Raw genomic sequence first — 19,902 nt, 5'->3', positions numbered from 1 at the left:
GTCGCCTTTTTATTAATTATCATACTAATTGCGTAGCGTCTGAAAATCGCTCCAAAGAGAACCGCACCCCTCCTCTGTACCCCCGCTATCCCGCGGCCGCTACGCGCTGAGCGGCGAACGTGGCACCCCTGTTGCACGTCCCGCCCTCTCGCGGGAGTCGGTTCTTGTCATCGCAATAGCGGCCCGCTCTCCGGCACTGGTCGTCACACTGCCCAATATCTAGAGCACTATAACCTTGTTAACTCTATGGCTAATGGCTCTTTGCACAATCCATCCATGCCGTGTTAGGGTGTCATGTCCATCATGATTGATGTCCATCCTTTTTCTATGACGTGTCTACTAACTATGGAGGAAGCTACTAACTACCGCGATACCAAGGTCCGCCGTCGCTCGCTAGCTGTCATTTTGCGAAGTGCGTGATATCGTCACATAAAGCTTCGAAGGTGACCAGTCTTTGCGAGGTCGAGTGTCGCATCCGGCCGCTTGCTTGTGCAGCAACCATCATGCCTTTACACGCCAGTGACTGTTCGGTGAAGTTCTGCACCAGTAAATACAAGGATCCTGTAAGCTTCCATAGGTTCCCTCGGGACGATGCACAAAGAAACGCCTGGATAGAATTCGTTCGGGCTACCGGGCGGCACAACTGGATGCCAGTGAAGTCGAGCATGCTTTGTTCGCTGCACTTCGACTCGGATTCGTACCAGGCCAAGTACGCGGCCAGCTTCGGGATCCCGAAAAAGCGTTGGCTGGTGCCCGGTGCCGTGCCGACGGTGTATCCCGCTGCTGCACTAGCATCTCAAAGTGGAGCTACTGCGGCGAAGCGCCAGGTTTGTATTACGTGGCATATTTTTTTGCGCGTATGTTTGTCGACAGTGGCGGTAATGCCGCCGTATTTCATGCTTTGCGCAGTGCGTAGCTGATGTTGGCAGCGTTGGTGTTGACCTCTGCGAGGAGACGGCCACGGAAGAGGCGTTTTCCAACACAGGTATTCGATTTTTACTTATCTACTTCTTTGCAGGACTCAATTGCAATGCTATACGAAACGTTGAAAACTAAAACTCAAAACTGAAACTCGAACTGAAACGGCCATTGGTTAAAGAGCGTACGGTTACGGTTAACCTACATAGAATAGGCCAATTACAAAATTGATTGTGCATGTATGTCATTAATCTAAAAATTCCTTGGCATGTTCTGTATGTAAACGTGCGATTTGTGGAAAATAAGTTTGGAATTATCGATTACACTGTAATGCCTTTTGTCTGCTCATTCTTGGTTTGCATATGCTTTGTGAACCAAAACGAAAAAAATAAAAATAAACAAACATTGGTGGCCAGTGTGCCTGGTGAACAGATTATTAACATGACTGTGCCAGATATGTCACATTTGGCCTTTGCTGTGTATGCACAAGTTATTAATATGAATTTTCCGACATCTGATATTCTCCATTTTGTACAGCAGTTGGTGATCACACAAGCCCATCACGACAATGCGGAACCACAGCCGGGATTGCACGCTGTACATGCGGCTCCCAGACTCACCGCACTGTAGAAGTGTCAGTGAAGGCGACACAAGCTGCAGTACATCCAAAAATGAAAAGCATCAGCGTGCAGACAGGAAGTGCATATCAGACTGGGTGTGTATGCAACAAACATGTCCAATATTTACCGAAAGTATGTGAGGAGGATGTATGCACATATATCTGCATGTATACTAGCACTCACCTATGGGGCTGAAACGTGGAGGCTAACCAAGAGAGTTCTACTTAAGTTGAGGACAACCCAGAGGGCTATGGAATGAAAAATGGTAGGGGTAACATTAAGAGATAGAAAGCGTGCAGAGTGGGTCAGACAGAGAAATAACTCAAGTTACTGACATTCTAGTGGAAATTAAGAAGAAGAAATGGACATGGGCAGGACATGTAGTGCGAAGAAAGGATAACCGATGGTCGCTGGGGGTAACAAACTGGATTCCAAGGGAAGGAAAGCGTAGCAGGGGGCGGCAGAAAGTTAGGTGGGCGGATGAGATTAAGAAGTTCGCAGGGGTCAAGTGGATGCAGCTTGCACAGAACCGGGTTAAGTGGAGAAATATGGGAGAGGCCTTCGCCCTGCAGTGGGTATAGTCAGGCTGATGATGATGATGATACTACCAGTCAACATTGGTGCAGCTTAGCGTCATTGAGTGTACAGTGTGAGTAACAGTTCGTAGGTGCCTGCCAGCCTAGAGCTTCTTGAAAAACATGCATGCCACCTGATGGCCCCTTCATTGAGCATAAAAAAAAAAGTATGTGAGGGCCACCCCACTCTGCCACACCATCAACACTGCGGCCGGACAGTTGGGTTTGGCTGAGACTAGACCTTGCCTTGGTATGTCCAATGTCTAGAATTGGCTAAGTCGGTATGTCGAAGCGTTTCACCCTTGCATCAACTCTCATGCATCAGAAAGAGTGCATTTTGTTTTAGGCAAGCGTTGGAGAAGCAGCACCACAGCTATACTTGTTTTAGAATGCTTGCTTTTTGCAGAGCTGTTGCGTTCCTATGTTGTTGCCCCTTTAGCTTCAGCATCAACATGTGCACCTCTATGGAACCCTTAATTTTCTGTTGTAGAATGCCAAGTGGAGTGTGATTACGCTGACATCATGATGCCGGATGGCAAGCAGCTGAGGCACTCAACACCCCAACCACTGACACCACAGCTGTCAGAGCTGTCATAGACCTGAGGACGATCCAAAGTATAATACACATAGCCATCTTTGGAGGACTCAGCAGTGTAAGTGAACCTCATGACTTAAAATTAATATTGCTTTCCGCACTTAGCTTAGACATGCAAAGTTGTTGGTCAGTGCAGGTGTTTGGGCCATCAGTATAGAGGTATTAAGATAAAAAGATTATTTTAAAAAAGTTCCTCTTGAGAGCTTTTAGAGAACAAATGTAGGGAAAATGAGGGGCTCCTAATGAAATGCATACAATGAGGGCCAGTAGCCACTGGCACTGAGGGAAGTGTTCAGGGTTTGTTTGGGGCATCGGTCATTGCAAAATAATATAATCATGGAAATAAACGATTAGAAAGTAAAAGAGAAAGAACCATATGCCACCAGTGGGATCCGAACTTGCAGCCTGCAAATTTCGCATCAGGTTCTCCATACCGACTGGGCTACGGCGAGATTATTCAATCCTTCATTCTTTTATTCACTTGTGTTATGTGCAAGCTATCGCTGAGTGTTTGCTAGTGTTACCATAACACTTTGTCCTTGGTTTCAGTGGCTGTAGGCTTCCTTTATCTTAAATACTGTGGCATCGGAAGGAAATGTGTAAAACATTTTGAGTGGAATCAATGCAGTTGTGTTAAAGAAAGCATAAATTTATTTTACACTACCTCCATTGAACAATGTGCTCGTAACGTCATCGTCTTTGAAGAGAACCTCCTGCATCTGGTTAAGTTTTGTAGAAAATGCCACTTCCCGGCAGAGTCGTCACTGCAGGTAGGAAAACATTTTGTTTCATTCAAAGCTGACAGCTTGGGTTACATTTGTTTATTAAAGATACGGGGGCTACATATGTGCGTTTGCAGGAAAGGAGGCTGTGCTGCCAGCGCAGGTGCCGCTGCTCTGATCTCTTGTGTTGGCAAAACTAAAATTCACGCACACCAAGCTCCAAATCAAAATTCACGAGCACCAGAGCGTGCTAATTTAGGATGGACCTTTTTTTAATGTCGTCCTGAGAGTGTGCCACGCCTCCTTCTCCACCACTTTTGCTGGCCATGCCTGCAACGAAAGGGAAAAAGTTTGCTGCGTTTATTCTTCCACAAATGGGGTTTGCTGGGTACATAACTTGATGAGCTGCAGGTTAACAATTCAGTGCACTATTGACATCTTACAGCTCATGCATGTGTGCTAGGTGTCCCCAATGGGATAAAATGCAGTGCCACTAGTACCCTGTGGTCGTGGGTTCAGTAGATCAAGGGTGTGCCCACGGATGACTCACACTCACTTGGTGTACATAAAGCCACCATTGCTAGGGACTATTGCTGGAGAAAGAACACTGTTTCAGCATTGTTGTTTTTTCTTGACAAGGTGCGATAAAGCTTAGTCATCCTGGCACTTCAAACTTCTTCTGCGTGGTGGCCACTACAAGAGTGCATGACTGGAAAGATCCATTTCGTGCTGTCCTCTGTCAGTGCCATAACTGCAGTCCTTTCTTCTTGCCTTTGCAAAATGTGGGTGGTTTAGACATCTTTCAATTTTGGAAGATGTTTGTGGTCTCGTGTCAAAAACTATGGAAATAGCGGATGATATTTTGGCAATGCAGATATTGCATCAGTAATAGAACCAAATAGCCAATGGGATTTCTTGGTTAAAAGTGGTCACCAATTGTTCCATTTCAGATTGTTGAAATTCATATATGAAAAGGGTGGCCTCACCTCTCGGCATCTGATTATTAGTGCAATAGCAGTGTAACAGGAACTGTAGTCGTATGTCTTGGCACATATACAGTATTGTGCATATGTTTTCTTGTTTTTTGTGCAGGTTTTTGGCTCTTTAGCTATGGTTACATCTGCATGCCATGATGGCCATGTTTTGACCCGGCACAGCCAGCCAAGGAAAAGGCGCTTTGCCATGGGCAACATTTCTTTGGCTGCTGCAATCCTCTTCACTGGCTCGAGTCCAACACAAGTCATGCGGCTGTTCAAGTGCGCTGGAGCCACAGGCTTTAACAAGCGGACATTTGACCGCCTACAGGGGGATATATTGATTCCTGCTGTGCACAAGGTGAGCACTATCTGTTTGGAAATATATGTGGTTGTCGCTTGTGGGGTTTAAGGTCCCAAAGCAACTTGGGCTATGAGAGATGCCCATGCAAAATGTATGTTTTGAGTCAAAAATTCTGAACATCGAGATAGGCATTTGTTTTTCGATGCCTAGTCCCAAGAAAATAGACCATCTTACGTGGCACTACTTTGCGAATTAGTGCACTTGTTTTGTAAAAAGCGGTGATTCAAGGTCCTTGATTTCTTCATTTATCTCCTTATTTTAGAGGAGCACTCTTTAAATATGCATTCAGGGTAACCCCTTTATAAGGGACAGGGGTTGGGGGGGGGGCGACGACAGTTTGTGTCTTATATGCGATGTCTCTTATAAGCAGGGTACCGTGTTTACATTTTCTAATCAGACCTTATTTCAGCGCAGGCATCCTACGGGTAAAATTTGCAAAAATGAAGGGTACATCGTGTCCAAAAAAGTTCTTATAACTTTTATTTATGTATTGCATTTGCTTAGTGGATCATACTTTGCAACTTTCTTACGTTTATTTATTGCTGAAATAGTTGTAAATCTTGGTCTGCTTCACGGCTGCATTGATGCTGTTCAGCACAGCCTCTCCCAGCTTGAAAATCAGGCCAGGAGCCTCATGGCCGATGCGCCAAAGCTGTTTACGTTGCAAAACTATGTTTGCACAGACGACAAAAAGTGATCACGATGTAATGTGGCGCCGCAACTAGCAATTCGCAATTCAACTATGTGTCTGGTAACTCTACAAGAATGCAAGTAAAAATAGCGCCTCATAATAGCTACTCAGAAGAAAAATACTGTATTTACATGATTATAAGTAAACCACTTTTTAAAATTCGAAAATCTAAAGTTGGGGGGCCGACTTGCAATCGAAACCAAAACATGACACTGTTAACAAGAGCAAGCCAAAGACCATATCAGGGAAGGCTACGGTGAATTTGCTTTACGGCTTTAAGTGACACATTCAGTTACTGTGTGTGCTTCTCGGGAAGAATTATTCTTTTTTAACTTTTACTGCGCAGCAAAAAGTGTCGATATTTTAAGAAAGAGCCGCCATTAGAATCGCAGTGGCGCTCCTTTTCGGGTCACGTGATACGGCCGCACTTCCAGGGAGTGTCGATGGTTGATAAAAAAGCCGACACCGATCATCCGTTTAGTTCGCTATGATTGTATGTTCGCACTTTTTACGTTTTTTTGTTTGTTTTTTACTTTCTGACTTTTTTACTGTTCACAGCTTGCTTAGAGGAAGTATTGAGCGACGAAATGGGAGCAGTTAGGAATAAGGGTAGATTGAGAATTAATCTGCGATTTGCTGATGACATTGCCTTGCTAAGTAACTGGGGATGAACTGCAAAGAATGATTGATGACCTAGAAAAGAAAAGTAGAAAGGGTAGGCTTGAAAATCAATATGCAGAAGCCTAAGGTAATGTTCAACGTCCTAGAAAAGGAAGAGCAGTTTACGTTAGGTAGCGAAGCACTGGAAGTGGTAGCTGAATATGTCAACCTAGGAGAGGTAGTAACCGCAGATCCGACCATGAAAGGGAAATATCAAGAATAAGACTGGGATGGCGAGCATTTGGCAAGCACTCGCAAATTATGACTAGCAGCTTACCGGTATCGCTCAAGAGGAAAGTATACATCTTACCTATACTCACCTATGGGGCTGCAGGCTAACAAAGGGGGTTCTACTTAAGTTGAGGACAACACAGAGGGCTATGGAAAGAAAAAAGGTGGGGGTAATATTAAGTGATAAAACGTGTGCAGTGGGTCAGAGAAATAACTCATGTTACTGACATTCTCGTGGAAATCAAGAAGAAGAAATGGGTACGTGTAGGGCATGTAGTGTGAAGAGAGGATAACCGATGGTCGCTTAGGGTAACAAACTGGATTCCAAGGGAAGGAAAGTGTAGCAGGGGGCGGCAGAAAGCTAGGTGGGCGGATGAGGATAAGAAGTTCGCAGGGGTCAAGTGGATGCAGCTAGCACAGAACCATGTTAATTGGAGAAATATGGGAGAGGCCTTCGCCCTGCACTGGGTATAGTCAGGCTGAGGATGATCATGATGACTTTTGACTTTACGACCGGCTACACGCTTTGTCAGCTCTCCAGTCCAGAAAGCATTCGGTGCTTGTTCCGTGCAGCGTTCAAGGAGGCGGCTATCATTTATGCCGAAGCAACAACTACGCTCTGGGCTACAAGTTCGAAGCTTCTAAACGGGTTATGCGGAAGTGGCAGTGGCAGCGAGACAAAACTTTCAACTGTGATGCCAATCGAAGAAGCTTTCAAGGGATGCAGTTGGTATGCTATCCAGAGCTGGAGGCCAAGCTTGCCGCATATATCGCCGAAATGCGTGATTTAAAGTGGAGGTGAGTAGTACATCCAGGCAATAGATGTTCGTTGTCGAGAGCATCCACCGTGATACGTTTCTTTTTTTAGAAACGTGCGATTTGGGGTGTCGACTTACGCTCGAGTCCTCTTACAATCGTATAAATAGGTAAATGAAAAACAAACGAGGTGTTTCTGAGTGGCGTTGAAACTGGTTAAATAGCAAACAGAGCAGTTTATTAGTCCTCGCCAGAGCAGAATCACTTCCATTTTTATGTCATTTGTTCTGGTCTTGGCTTGGCTATGTCTTGCTTTCTAGGCGCAATGACTTGTTTATGTAAGTGGCACCAGCTGAGCACTTCCTTTGCATTTTCCAGATAGATTTGTCGCTCATACTGAAATAATGGAATGGAAAATTTTCGATATACTTTTCAGACTAGTAGACACAACAGCTACGGTAATGCATGATAGGAAGCTCCACTAAATGGAGAACCCAAAGCGTTCTCCCAATATGCTTGCTCAGATGCTCACATATGCAGTCACACTGTGCCCTTCGTGGCAAGCCTGAAGAGCTTTTCTACGTTGCATTCCTACTGCAGGGGCTTCTTTTAGTCATTTCATAACTGATTGACCTGGTCTTTGTTTGCTGAAGTTATAATTAATAATGATGGCACAGGTATGTCTCTCTTGTTTTCACTGTAGCTGCTACTGAACCTGGCGATGGATATTGCCGCATCTGATGTTAAAATGTGTGTTGCAAGCAAGACTGAGTACCAAACTTTAAGGCTAATTTGTCCTTTATAGCCAGTTGTCTTCTACATCCAATGTCTGTTAAGGCCCTAATATAGTCCTACGTAATGCATGCGCGCGCACACGACGGCCTCCGTGGCGTTACATCGGCGAAAACCAATGTCATGACGTGACGGACGTAGCGAGTGTGAGCCGGCCCGGTACAATGTCCCCGATGCGCAAATAGAATTGCTCCTATTTTTCTCCGCCCTGCGTTGACTTCGCCGGCCACGCATCCTAGCATTCCTCGCACGGAATGAGCAGTAGGTTAATATGGCGGCCTACTGTGTAGATGGCGACCGCGCTGACTGCGCCAAAACCATGTCAGACTTTTCAGACACAGTAGTAGAAAGGCTGTTGGAAGGCATTCAGGCGCATCCCTGCATTTTCGATACTAAAAGATTAGTTTACAGAGATGTAGAAAGAAAAAACAATGCGTGGGAGGCAATCTGCCCAGCTGTGCAGCCTGGACACAGGTGAGCGCTTCGCTGCAGTGCACGATGTGTCTTGCACTGCTCAAGGAGATGTAACGATGATGTTTCCCTTACTTATTCAGTGGAAGAATGTCAAAAACCTCGGAAGCGCCTTTGAGATCGATATACTCGGGAGTCGAAGGGCGTCGAAACGACTATACGGAGCGGCAGCGGGTTTATGTTCCGCACAACCTGGGAGTTTGCGAAGGCGGTGGAGTTTTACAAAAATTCGGCCGACCGAGAAAGTGAGTGTCTGCACTGAGGACGCAAAAGCAGTGAATACAAACTCTTGTCTTGTCGCTGGTGGGGATCAGAATGCTAGATCCACAGAAAAAAAATCAGCCCTGACACTTACCTGTTCAGCCACCTTGAACATGCAGTTTCGTTTAACACAAGAATTGCCAAGGTAGGGAAGAAACAGGCAGGAGACAAGGCAGTAGGTGACTATGGCATTGGTTCTAGGAATAGCAGGGGGAGTTACTAGTTGAGTTTGCAGAGCGCAATAACTTACGAATCATGAATACCTTCTTCAGCAAACGGAAGAACCGGAAATGGACATGGAAAAGTCCTAACGGAGAGACTAAAAATGAAATCGACTTCATAATGTGTTCAACCCCCGCCATTATGCAAGATGTAGAGGTAATCGGGAAAGTGCGATGCAGTGACCACAGGGTGGTGAGGTCCCGAATTAGCCTAAATCTGAAGAAGGAACGCAACAGATTAGTAAGAAAGAAACCCATCAACGAATTAGCGGTGAGGGGGAGGGCAGAAGAGTTCAGGATCTCGCTACAGAATAGGTTTTCAGCTCTGAGGATGGCGACATTACCCTAGAGGCAAGTAACAATAATTTCAGAGATATCATTACTGAGTGCGCGGTAGAAGTAGGCGGTAGGATAGTTAGAGAGGATACCGGCAAGCTGTCTAAGGCGACGAAAGATTTGATTAAGAAACGCCAGAGTATGAAAGCTTCCAATCCAACAGACCAGATCGAATTGGCCGAGATATCAAAGCTAATCAATAAGCGCAAGGTGGTCGATATAAGGAAGTATAACATCGAGAAAATTGAGCATGCTGTAAAGAACGGGGGAAGCCTTAAAGCAGTAAAGAAGAAATTGGGCATAGGCAAAAACCAGATGTATGCGATAAGGGACAAGGCGGGCTACGTCATCACTAATATGGAAAAGATAGTCAAAGTAGCCGAGGAGTTCTATACAGATCTCTACAGTAGCCAAAGTAGTCAGGACCGTAATGAGATTGCCGGTAGGGAAAAACAGTCAGACGTTCCACCAGTGACGAAGGACGAGGTCAAGAAAGCACTGGAAACTATGAAAAGGGGGAAATCAGCTGGAGAGGATCAGATAACAGATTTGCTGAAGGACGGGGGGGATATCGTGCTAGAAAAACTGGCCACCCTGTATACGCAGTGCCCGGTGTCATTGACGGTACCGGAACCATGGAAGAATGCAAACATTATCCTCATTCACAAGAAAGGGGACTCTAAGGACCTTAAAAATTACAGACCAATCAGCTTACTGTCTGTTACGTATAAGGTATTTACTAAGGTAATCGCTAATAGAATCAGGACAACCTTAGACTGCAATCAAGCAAAGGATCAAGCAGGGTTTCGGAAACGGTACTCTACTATCGATCATATCCATACCATCAATCAGGTGATAGAAAAATGCTCGGAATATAACCAGCTCTTATACATAGCATTCATTGATTACGAAAAAGCATTCGACTCAGTTGAAACCTCGGCGGTGATGCAGGCATTGCGAAATCAGGGGGTAGACGAGCCGTACGTGAAAGTGCTGGAAGATATATATAGTGGCTGCACAGCAACCATAGTTCTGCATAAAGAATAACAAAATTCCCATAAAGAAAGGTGTTAGGCAAGGAGACAAAATCTCCCCAGTACTATTCACAGCTTGTTTAGAGGAAGTATTCAGAGACTTGGAATGGGAGCAGTTAGGGATAAGGGTAGATGGAGAACACCTCAGTAATCTGCGATTTGCTGATGACATTGCCTTGCTAAGCAACTCGGGGGATGAACTGCAAATAATGATTGATGACCTAGACAGGAAAAGTAGAAAGGTAGGCTTGAAAATCAATATGCAGAAGGCTAAGGTAATGTTCAACAGCCTCGGGAAGTAACAGCAGTTTACATTAGGTAGCGAAATACTAGAAGTAGTAGGCGAATATGTCTACTTAAAACAGGTAGTAACCGCAGATCCGGACCACGAAAAGGAAATAACAAGAAGAATACGATTGGGATGGAGCACATTTGGCAAGCACTCGCAGATTACGACTAGCAGCTTACCGGTATCACTCAAGAGGAAAGTATACAACAGTTGCATCTTGCCTGTACTCACCTATGGGGCTGAAACGTGGAGGCTAACCAAGAGAGTTCTACTTAAGTTGAGGACAACCCAGAGGGCTATGGAACGAAAAATGGTAGGGGTAACATTAAGAGATAGAAAGCGTGCAGAGTGGGTCAGAGAAATAACTCAAGTTACCGACATTCTAGTAGAAATTAAGAAGAAGAAATGGACATGGGCAGGACATGTAGTGCGAAGAGAGGATAACCGATGGTCGCTGAGGGTAACAAACTGGATTCCAAGGGAAGGAAAGCATAGCAGGGGGCGGCAGAAAGTTAGGTGGGCGGATGAGATTAAGAAGTTCGCAGGGGTCAAGTGGATGCAGCTAGCACAGAACCGGGTTAAGTGGAGAAATATGGGAGAGGCCTTCGCCCTGCAGTGGGTATAATCAGGCTGATGATGATGATGATGATGACACTTTCCAAAGGATGCTTCGAAATAATTTATTCACAGAAATAAGGTCATTGCAAAATCGGCACTCAGCATGACAAATCGTTGGCCTTATCCCCCAACCAAAAAAGGAGACAAGATAAATATTTACTCGTAAACTACTAGTTTTCCTGACGGAAAGCTGCTGTGACTATACAATCAACCAAATCTGAACAGTACATGCACTGACTTAAAATCTGTTGACGTATATACAGTCAAACCCGGATATATTGAACTCGAAAGGAGGAGGAGGAGGAGGAGGAGGAGGAAAAAACTTTATTAAAAAAAAAAAAATGTAAACACTCCCAGGAGGACCTCTTAGTCCAGGAGCCCTCTGGCTGTTCCTTCTAGCTTAGCCCGCTCGACCAGCCGTAACTGATCTGCAGGTTGCGTGGCTAGAAGGGCAGCCTCCCAGGAGGAGGGGGTGGGGTGTTTGACGGGAGGAACGCGGATTGGATGTGGGCATTCCCATAAGTAATGGTAGAGAGTGGGTGGGGTGGCGTTGCATGTGGTGCAGTACGGTGGGAAGTCCGTGGGGTGAAATATGTGGGCAAATTGAGGAGATGGAAACGAATGTGTTTGGAGTTGTCGCCAGTACGTGCTGTCGATGTGAGAAAGCGTGGGATGTGGTGGCGGGAACGCGGCACGGCAGCGACGATAGTACTGAACAATTGTAGTGTAGTCAAGAGGTTCGATGGCGGTGTATAATGAAGGTTTGGGGAGGACATCCACCGGCGCCCGGAAGCTTAGTTCTCGGGCAAACGCATGAGCGCGCTCATTTCCGAGGATGTCCTCATACCCAGGAACCCATGTGATGGTGATGGTATCGGGAGGGGTAGGTAGAGTAGATAATATTTTAGCAGATGAGTGTGGGAGGGTTCCTCGCAGTAGATATCTGTATGCTGTTTGGGAGTCTGTGCATATTGTGGTGTGCTGAGTCTGCAACTGACTGATGTGTGCAGTTGCAAGTGTAATGGCCAAGCATTCGGCCTCGGCGATGCTAGTGCAGTGGATGGAGGCGGCATTGAATGTTGAGCGGCGAATGTCCGTGAATACAGCAGTGCAGATGTGTGGAATGTCCGGGTTGTGTGAAGCATCCGTGTAGATGATGTCTTGGCGTGTGGAGTACTGTTTGGAAAAATATGAGGCACGGGCTGCGCGACGACCTTTGTGGTGTTCGGGATCCATATTTTGTGGGAGGGGTTTGAGCTCGAGGAGGCTCCGCAGATGCGGAGGGATGGGTATATGAGTATGAGGTGAGGGATCAGGGGTATTGTAGCCCATTGAGCGCAAGAGATGAGTGCCTGTAGATGTTGTGCAGAGTCGACGTTGCTGGCTGGAGAGGTGCGCCTCTATGATCTCCTCAACATTGTTATGAATGCCTAATTGAAGGAGCCGAATTGTACTGGTATGGCGAGGTAAATGGAGGGCTGCTTTAACGGCTGAGCGGTGTAGGACGTTAAGTTTATTGAGTTGGGTTTTGGTGATGTGATGGTAGGGGAGGTGGTAAGCTAGTCGACTAACGATAAGGGCATCTACGAGTCTTAAAGTGTCTTTTTCCTTGAGGCCATGATTGCGGCTTGAAATGCGACGAATGAGATGTGTTATCTGGTTGATTTGGCGCTGCAGGAGGTGTATGGTGTAGGTGGCTCTAGTGTCCTGTTGAATGTGGAGACCTAGCAGTCGGAGCCGTGGTACTTTGGGAATCGGAGCGTTGTCAAGGAGTACGGTGATGGTTGGGGCACGTGGGGAAGGCTTGATGACTAGGAGCTCAGATTTCTGCAGTGCACACGCAAGACCTATAGCCTTTGTATATGTGTAGATGGCATCTGTAGCGAATTGCAAAGTTTGTTCAACTTGGCCAGGGCAACCCTTAGTGGTCCATAGTGTGATGTCGTCTGCGTATATTGCGTGCTGAAGGTCAGGTATAGTCTCGAGTATCCGGGCTAAGGGAGTTAGGGCGATGTTAAAGAGGATGGGTGAGAGGACTGAGCCCTGCGGTGTGCCTCGGTTGGGTAAATAGATGGTCGGGGAGGTGTAGGACCCGAGTGTGATATGAGCCGTGCGTTTCGTTAGGAATGCCTCAACGTAGCGCCAGATGCGTAGCCCGCAGTTAGTTGTGGCAAGGGTAGACAGAATGTGGTCATGGCTCACGTTGTCAAATGCCTTTTGTATATCAAGTGCAAGTATAGCCCGTGTGGCATGTTTATGGAGGGTATTGTTTAGGATGGTCTCTTTCAGGTGCAGTAGAATGTCGTGGGTACAGAGATGTGGGCGGAAGCCGAATTGAGAGTGGGCAAAAAAACCGGTAGATTCGAGTTCAGGTTGAAGCCGTCTAAGGATTACATGTTCATAGAGTTTGCCAAGACAACTTGTGAGAGAAATGGGGCGTAGGTTGTCTAAGGAAAGGGGTTTTCCGGGCTTAGGAATGAAGTTGATTGCAGCATGTTTCCAAGAGGCTGGTAAAGTACCCTCCCTCCAATGTTGGTTGTAGTAAGCTGTGAGTTGAGAAAGAGATGTATCATCAAGGTTTCGAAGGAGTTTGTATGTAATTTGGTCTGGCCCGGGTGCGGTGCTACGAGTGATATGGGCGAGGGTGGACCGTACCTCCGCGGTGGTTATGTCCTCATCTAGCCTTGGGTTAGGTGGGGGAGGGGATGGGGGCGTGGAAGAAGGTGGGAGCTGGGGCGAAATGTATCGCTGTGTGAGGTATTGAAGGATGTCTGTGCCTTGTTGTGCTGTAGTGTGAATGAGGCGGTGCGTGTTGATGGCTGTCTGTTGTTTGGTGGTTGTGGGGTCGAGCAGGGTTCGGAGAATATTCCAAGTTTTTCGCGTGCCTAAAGTACCCTGAAGGCTATTGCAGAGGTTTCGCCAGTTCGAGTTTGCCAGATTGGATGCATACTCTATGGCCTCAGTGGTAATATGTGCGATTCGGAGGCGGAGTTTTCTGTTGTGTCGTTGTCTTTGCCATCTCCTAACGAGGCTTCGCCTTGCCTCCCAGAGATCGAAAGGGATCGCGAAATAGTTCGATATATCGATAATTCGATATACAGAAATCGGCTTGTGACGGCACTTACGATGCGAAAAACCGATACCGTATTTGTCGCGTAATCAACCCACTTGCATAATGAACCCACCCCCCACTTTTGCACCCGAGAATTTGGAAAAAAAAAAAAAAGAAAAATGCGTAAAGGCCAGCTCGCCCACATGCAAGCGACTGAGCGATCTCAGCGACGAGCGGCAGCAACAGAGCGAAAATTTTCAAACTTGTTGGTCTCGCCGCTCGAGCAAGCCACCACGGCAGCTCAAAACACGGTTTCTGTGTCGCCGCGGCGACAGAAATCGCGAGCATTTTCGCTTGCATTTCGATGGCGCGCGTCAGTCCGTTTCGGTCGTCTCATCCACAGCTCATTGGCAGCGTGCCAAGATCTTGTGCAGCGATAACGTCAGGGCGCGTTTATCTTTTGATAGCTCCTGTGGTTACGGGGAGGGAACTTGGCAGAGTGCCCGTGATGGCTTAATTGCACAAGCCTGGTTCGATTTATCACGCCGCGCTCGGGGTGGGCGTCATGATCGTAGTAGCTGACCGCGTGCTTTCGCTGATTCATACATGCAAGAATAAACGATAAGAAATAAAATAAACATCCCCGCAAAAAAAAAAAAAAACCCTGCCGCTTCTTAACGTCCGCAGCTGCCATATCTTACGCTACGTCGCGCTACAGCACAACGATAAGAAAGGATGACTCTCGAAAAAAAAAAAAAAGAAAGAAAGAAAAGAAGAAAAAAAAAGATAGCTGCTGCTGCTTAACATCCGCAGGCGTCATAGCCACGTCTGCGTCCGTCGCCGCGCCACCGCACGCAGAGGGTCAACACACGCTGGAGAAAGCATCCGACGTCTGTCTGAAAACGGGCTGAGCTGGCTTGGCACATGCGTTGCGCGTGCTGAAGGAGAGAGATAGCTCGGCAAAAGAATGGGCACATCCACGCACATGGCTTGCAAACGTCATGTTTTGGCACGCGGGAAACGACAACTGCAGATGCGCGCGCCTTTGGGGAATGGGCGCGGCGCTGCCCAGACCAGCCGTCGCCGAACTGCCCCTCTCATTCCTTCCGCGCGTGGCTTGAAAACGTCACGCGGCAAACGGCCAAGGTGGATGCGATCGTCTTTGGGGAAGGCACACTTTCCAGTGCATGGTGCGGAGTTCGATATATCGAACAACCGGTGAAATTGAGTTCGGTATATGACGCGGATTTCCTATACTTTTACATGGGATTTTCAAGGGGATATTTCGTGAGTTCGATATAACCAAAATTCGATATATCCGGGTTCGATATAACCGGGTTCGACTGTATAATGTATGTGCACGCTAAAGACTACAGTAGGCAGTATCAGAGGCCTTCCCCAAAAGAATAAACTTATAACAAATGCATCAGTAATATCAGCTAGCCACAGAAAAGGCATTGGCTATCTGAAATGGTCTTTTTTGTTTGAACCCGAATACTCCGATTAAGTAACCACCAAACCCAGTTTTAGAAGACCATCAGTTTAACAACCTTCACTTTATGAGTGGAATGCGATAATACCTTCTCCACGGTACTCGCATGTACTACACTAGTGCGGTTGCTACTGTGACACACACACTACAATGCTTCGCTGGGCTTCTCTCTTGTAACGAATCTTTGCGGCCAATGTGCGACTACACCCGGATTTTGGTGCAACAAGCTCCTAGTTCTGCTACGCATGCATATTTTGACGAAGCTTAATCGCCCTGCTTACCTCCGCTTTCGCTTGGTCGCCAGCTTGTGTTATCGCTGTGGAGTCACTGCTCTGCTGAGGGTGATATTCCTTCACATAAACTGGGCAATTTTTCATGTAACGCACGCATGTCGGTGAACGCCTACCATGAATTGCATGCATGACATCCATGAAAGAAAGAAAAAAGAAATCTGATGCGGCACCACGTAGTGTATGCAACTACGACGGTATGACACCATCAACAAGTTTCACTGGTTTCATGTGCAAAAAATATATTCTATAATTAATTAACATAAAATATTAACCTAAAATTGTTAATTTTGTAATTCTGTTACACTTTCTCATGAGGGTATGATGGGCACTTGATGTATTGGATGCGGCTGTGCCCACGACCTGTGTCTTCTGACTGAGCTTTGGCAGTCGCTTAGCGGCACCAGCTGTCGCCTGCTACACGTGTCCAAGAACCTATATCCATTTGTAGGATGCAGTGAGTGAAGTGTGGCAATGAGTGACACTCGTCCATAGTGGGCGTCTGAGGCTAACAACCGTTTGGGAGATAAACCATTCGGAACCTAGGTGGGGAATTAGAAAAGCTAGTTGGAATATTCCCGACAGAAACTTGAGCACCAATTGAAAAATTCGATTGAAATATTAAACTTACCGTAAAAACCCGCGTATAATACGAACCCGAATATAATACGAGGTGAAATTCTGGAGACGCGAAATGGAAAAAAAAGTTTTTACCGCATATAATACGAGAGAAAAAACAAGACATTTATTGAAATCGGACCTCACACTTCAATCACTTTCATCTTCAGCAGCACTTTCCTCGGAAATTTCTTTGTCGGACAAATCATCCCACAGGTACTCATCTTCTGTGCCATCGAGGGCGTTTGAGATGCCGCACTTCTTAAACGAACGGCGCACAAGCTCCTCTGGGATGCTTGCCCACGCGTCCACAATCCATTTGCACAGCGTGGCTGGCGATGCTCGCTTCAGCCGCCCGGCCGGCGTCACTGCAGGCTCACCTGACCGCATCCATTCCGCGTAGCATCGCTTGACTGCGTCCTTGAAGGGTTTGTTGACACAAACGTCGAGAGGCTGAAGTTGTGAGGTCATCCCACCCGGAATCACAACAAGTTCTGTGCGGCAGTCGCTTAGCAGCCTCTTCACCGAGTCGGCCAAATGGCAACGAAACGCGTCCAGCACGAGGATGGATGGAAAGGACAACAGTGCACCGGGCCGTTTGCACCACACTGACTTCACCCAGTCGAGGACAAGATCCTCGTTCATCCAACCTTTTTCATGGCATCTCACGATGACATTCTTCGGCAGCTCCTCACCTTTCGGCATTGTCTTGCGCTTGAAGATGACATAGGGCGGGAGCTTGCGGCCGTCTGCCGTGCACGATAGCATGACTGTAACCCGCATCTTCTCGTTTCCAGTAGACCGGATACAAACTTGTTTAGAGCCCTTCTCATGGACGGTGAGGGGCGATGGCATGTCCAGGTAAACCGGCGTCTGGTCAGCATTGCCTATTTGCCCCAGCTGAAAGTTTTTGGTCTTTCGCAAAGAAATCACGTGGCGCTGAAAAGCCACCAGCAGCTCTTCGAAGGATTCGGGCAGCTTTTGTGAAATCGAGGTTCGCCGGCGTAGCGAGAATCCAGCACGGCACATATAGCGATGTATCCAGTGCTTGCTTGCTTTGAAGGCGGAGCTCGGAATTCCCTTTTCCCTTGCAAGCTCCCTAGCTTTTGCCTGCATAAGCTCTACGCTCACAGCTAGATGCGATGCTCGCTGTTCTCGTACGAACTCCGTCAGAGCGAGTTCAATTTCCGGGAATGCGCCATTCTTTGGCCCGCGAAAGCTTCTTCGCATTCCCTTGCACGCGAAAAGGGCTTCTTTCTGTCGTCGCCATCCGCGAATGCTTCCCTCGGTGACGCCAAACTGCCTCCCGGCCGCACTGTTGCCGATGTTTTCAGCAACTAAAATCACCTTTCTCTTAAAAGCAGCCGAGTACTGTTTCCGAGACCTTGGCATCTTGCTCGTTCACTTAAAGAAAAAAGCGTGCACTTTTTCGCGAACCGTGGTTTGCACGAGAGCACATGCGCTGATGCTGTGCGCACTCGACGACCCAACAACGAAGAGACGACACCTCGACGTCGTGGCCACTGCGGGGTGCGGCCACGTTAGGGCAACGAAGCCAAGCCGTAGCCGCACATCGATAACAAAGCCAAGCCGTAGCCACGCGGCAACAACGAAACCAAAACTTCTCGCAAAACTTTGACATTTTGGTTGGGATCCGCAAATAATACGAGGCGGAAATTTGGAACGCTGAAAGTTGGAAAAAAAACTCGTATTATACGTGGGTTTTTACGGTAATTGGAACTATCGGAAAATGCTTTTGTAAGGCCCAACTGTTATCTGCAAAACCGTTTAGTTCATCACCATTGGATTAGAACCTATATCCGTTTGTGGAATGAAATGTGGCAATGAGTGACACTCGTCCATATTAAGCATGTACATTGCACTGCAATGTCCAATTGGGTCCATAATTAGGAACCAAAGTGAGCCATTTTTGATTTCAAATTGGTTGTAATGCTCTTTTTTTATTGAGTTTTCCTCACTGCATGCATTTAATAGTTACCTGAAAATAGTGTAGGGTTGCAATGGAAAGCAAAAAAAATAAACTCATCTGCCACTGAGGACGACATTGCTGAAGTTTTGTTTTCACTTAGGGCTGCACATTTTTCTCGTTTGTCTTAAGCGATGTTGTTGATTTAATGAAATGACTATTGCTTTCTTTGTTGCAGGACTAGACGGTGCCGGTAGTTCAGGATAATGCCGAAACCATGGTGGAGACAATTTTCAACACGACGCAGCGAGGGACGTCATCGCCTGCTGGCAGCATCAACGTAGATGATGAGTACATGCCAGCCCCCCCAGAACTGCCTGACGCTGAGCCGCACATTGCAGTGCCAGCTCGGGAGGTGCCTGTTCATGCGAGAAAAAAAACTCAAATCTAATGATGCCTTTGAGCAGCAATTTTTTTCGCACCTTCAACATAAATTGACGGAACATGAAACATTTGGCCTATCCATCGCATTAGCCTTGGACAAGATGGAGGGGCGTGTGGCCGCCCGGTGCAAGGTTGAACTAATGCAAGTTCTTTCCGAATTCCAGGTGCGGTAGGTCGAAATTCATTTTTTTGTTTTATAGGGGAGGTGGGGGGAGGGGGGAATGCAGCTACATTCTTCTGCTGAGGAGCAAGAAATTATTTTTGCAAAATACAATTAAAGACTGCTGTGGCGAATACAACTCAAAGAAGGCCTACCAGGTATGGTATCGACTGATTGTCATGACGTCACAGTAATCTCTTTCCATTGAGGCCCTTGCCCCTGTCATTTTGCACTACAGGAATAGCCGCCACATCATGAAAGTAGGTCGGTGCCACTAGCTGAAGGGTCTTTTTTGAGGGGTATTCCCTGCTGCATTTTTCAGTTGAACCCTGCTGCAGAGCTTGAGGGCAGCTTAAAGGGGGGTCTGAAACCTTTTTCTAATATCGACAAAGGGTCCCCCTCGTAAAGATGCAAGTTTGGCAATACAGTAAAATCTCGTTACTATGAACACCACATTAACGAGTTTTTCAAATTAATGAACTTTTTAAGCATCCCCACCAGATTTCTTGTTTTCAATGTAACACTATTTCAGAATTATGAATTTCAAAATATCTCAGAATAGCGTACATATTGTTACCGGGAAACGCGGGACCAAAGTGTGCTCACTGACAAAGACGACGATCGAGGAACGCGGGCACGACGAAGCGTTGAAAAAGAGAACGACGCTGAGAGAGTAGATTCTGTACGGCTACCGAAGTCTTAGCGTCGAGTTCAGCCCATCGCAGTGCCGTCACATTAAGCACATCCCCGTAACATCTTGGTGGAGGTCGCGGGTTCGACACAATCTGACA

General features: G+C 46.7%; 1 protein-coding gene across 3 annotated transcripts; it reads left to right on the top strand.

The window, feature by feature from the left end:
• The first annotated feature begins 282 nt into the window (after positions 1 to 282).
• Positions 283 to 19,136, top strand: LOC146195145 (uncharacterized). Of its 3 annotated transcripts, none has more exons than XM_084597703.1 (6): positions 283 to 827; positions 910 to 985; positions 1,459 to 1,633; positions 2,604 to 2,766; positions 4,523 to 4,765; positions 18,746 to 19,136. In XM_084597703.1, the coding sequence occupies exons 1-4, from the start codon at positions 504 to 506 to the stop codon at positions 2,620 to 2,622; spliced, it is 594 nt and encodes a 197-aa protein (XP_084453829.1). In that variant the 5' UTR covers positions 283 to 503; the 3' UTR covers positions 2,623 to 2,766; positions 4,523 to 4,765; positions 18,746 to 19,136. The 3 variants fall into 3 exon arrangements, with proteins under 3 accessions (XP_084453829.1, XP_084453827.1, XP_084453828.1); XM_084597701.1 differs by having other exon boundaries at positions 1,456 to 1,633; XM_084597702.1 differs by lacking the exon at positions 18,746 to 19,136 and adding an exon at positions 6,924 to 7,134 and having other exon boundaries at positions 1,456 to 1,633.
• Positions 19,137 to 19,902: the final 766 nt, after the last annotated feature.

Source organism: Amblyomma maculatum, chromosome 3 (genome assembly GCF_055883805.1).
Source record: "Amblyomma maculatum isolate TAMU_Amacu chromosome 3, ASM5588380v1, whole genome shotgun sequence".
Classification (NCBI taxonomy): domain Eukaryota; kingdom Metazoa; phylum Arthropoda; class Arachnida; order Ixodida; family Ixodidae; genus Amblyomma; species Amblyomma maculatum.
Note: the sequence above shows the minus strand (reverse complement) of the source record. Positions and strands in the feature narration are given on the sequence as shown.

Excerpts from the sequence above, each read along its gene's own strand:
- LOC146195145 (XM_084597701.1), top strand. The coding sequence starts at position 504 with ATGCCTTTACACGCCAGTGACTGTTCGGTGAAGTTCTGCACCAGTAAA. Across the intron at positions 828-909 it reads CTACTGCGGCGAAGCGCCAG|TGCGTAGCTGATGTTGGCAG; the intron begins GTTTGTATTACG and ends TGCTTTGCGCAG. Across the intron at positions 986-1,455 it reads AGAGGCGTTTTCCAACACAG|CAGTTGGTGATCACACAAGC; the intron begins GTATTCGATTTT and ends CATTTTGTACAG.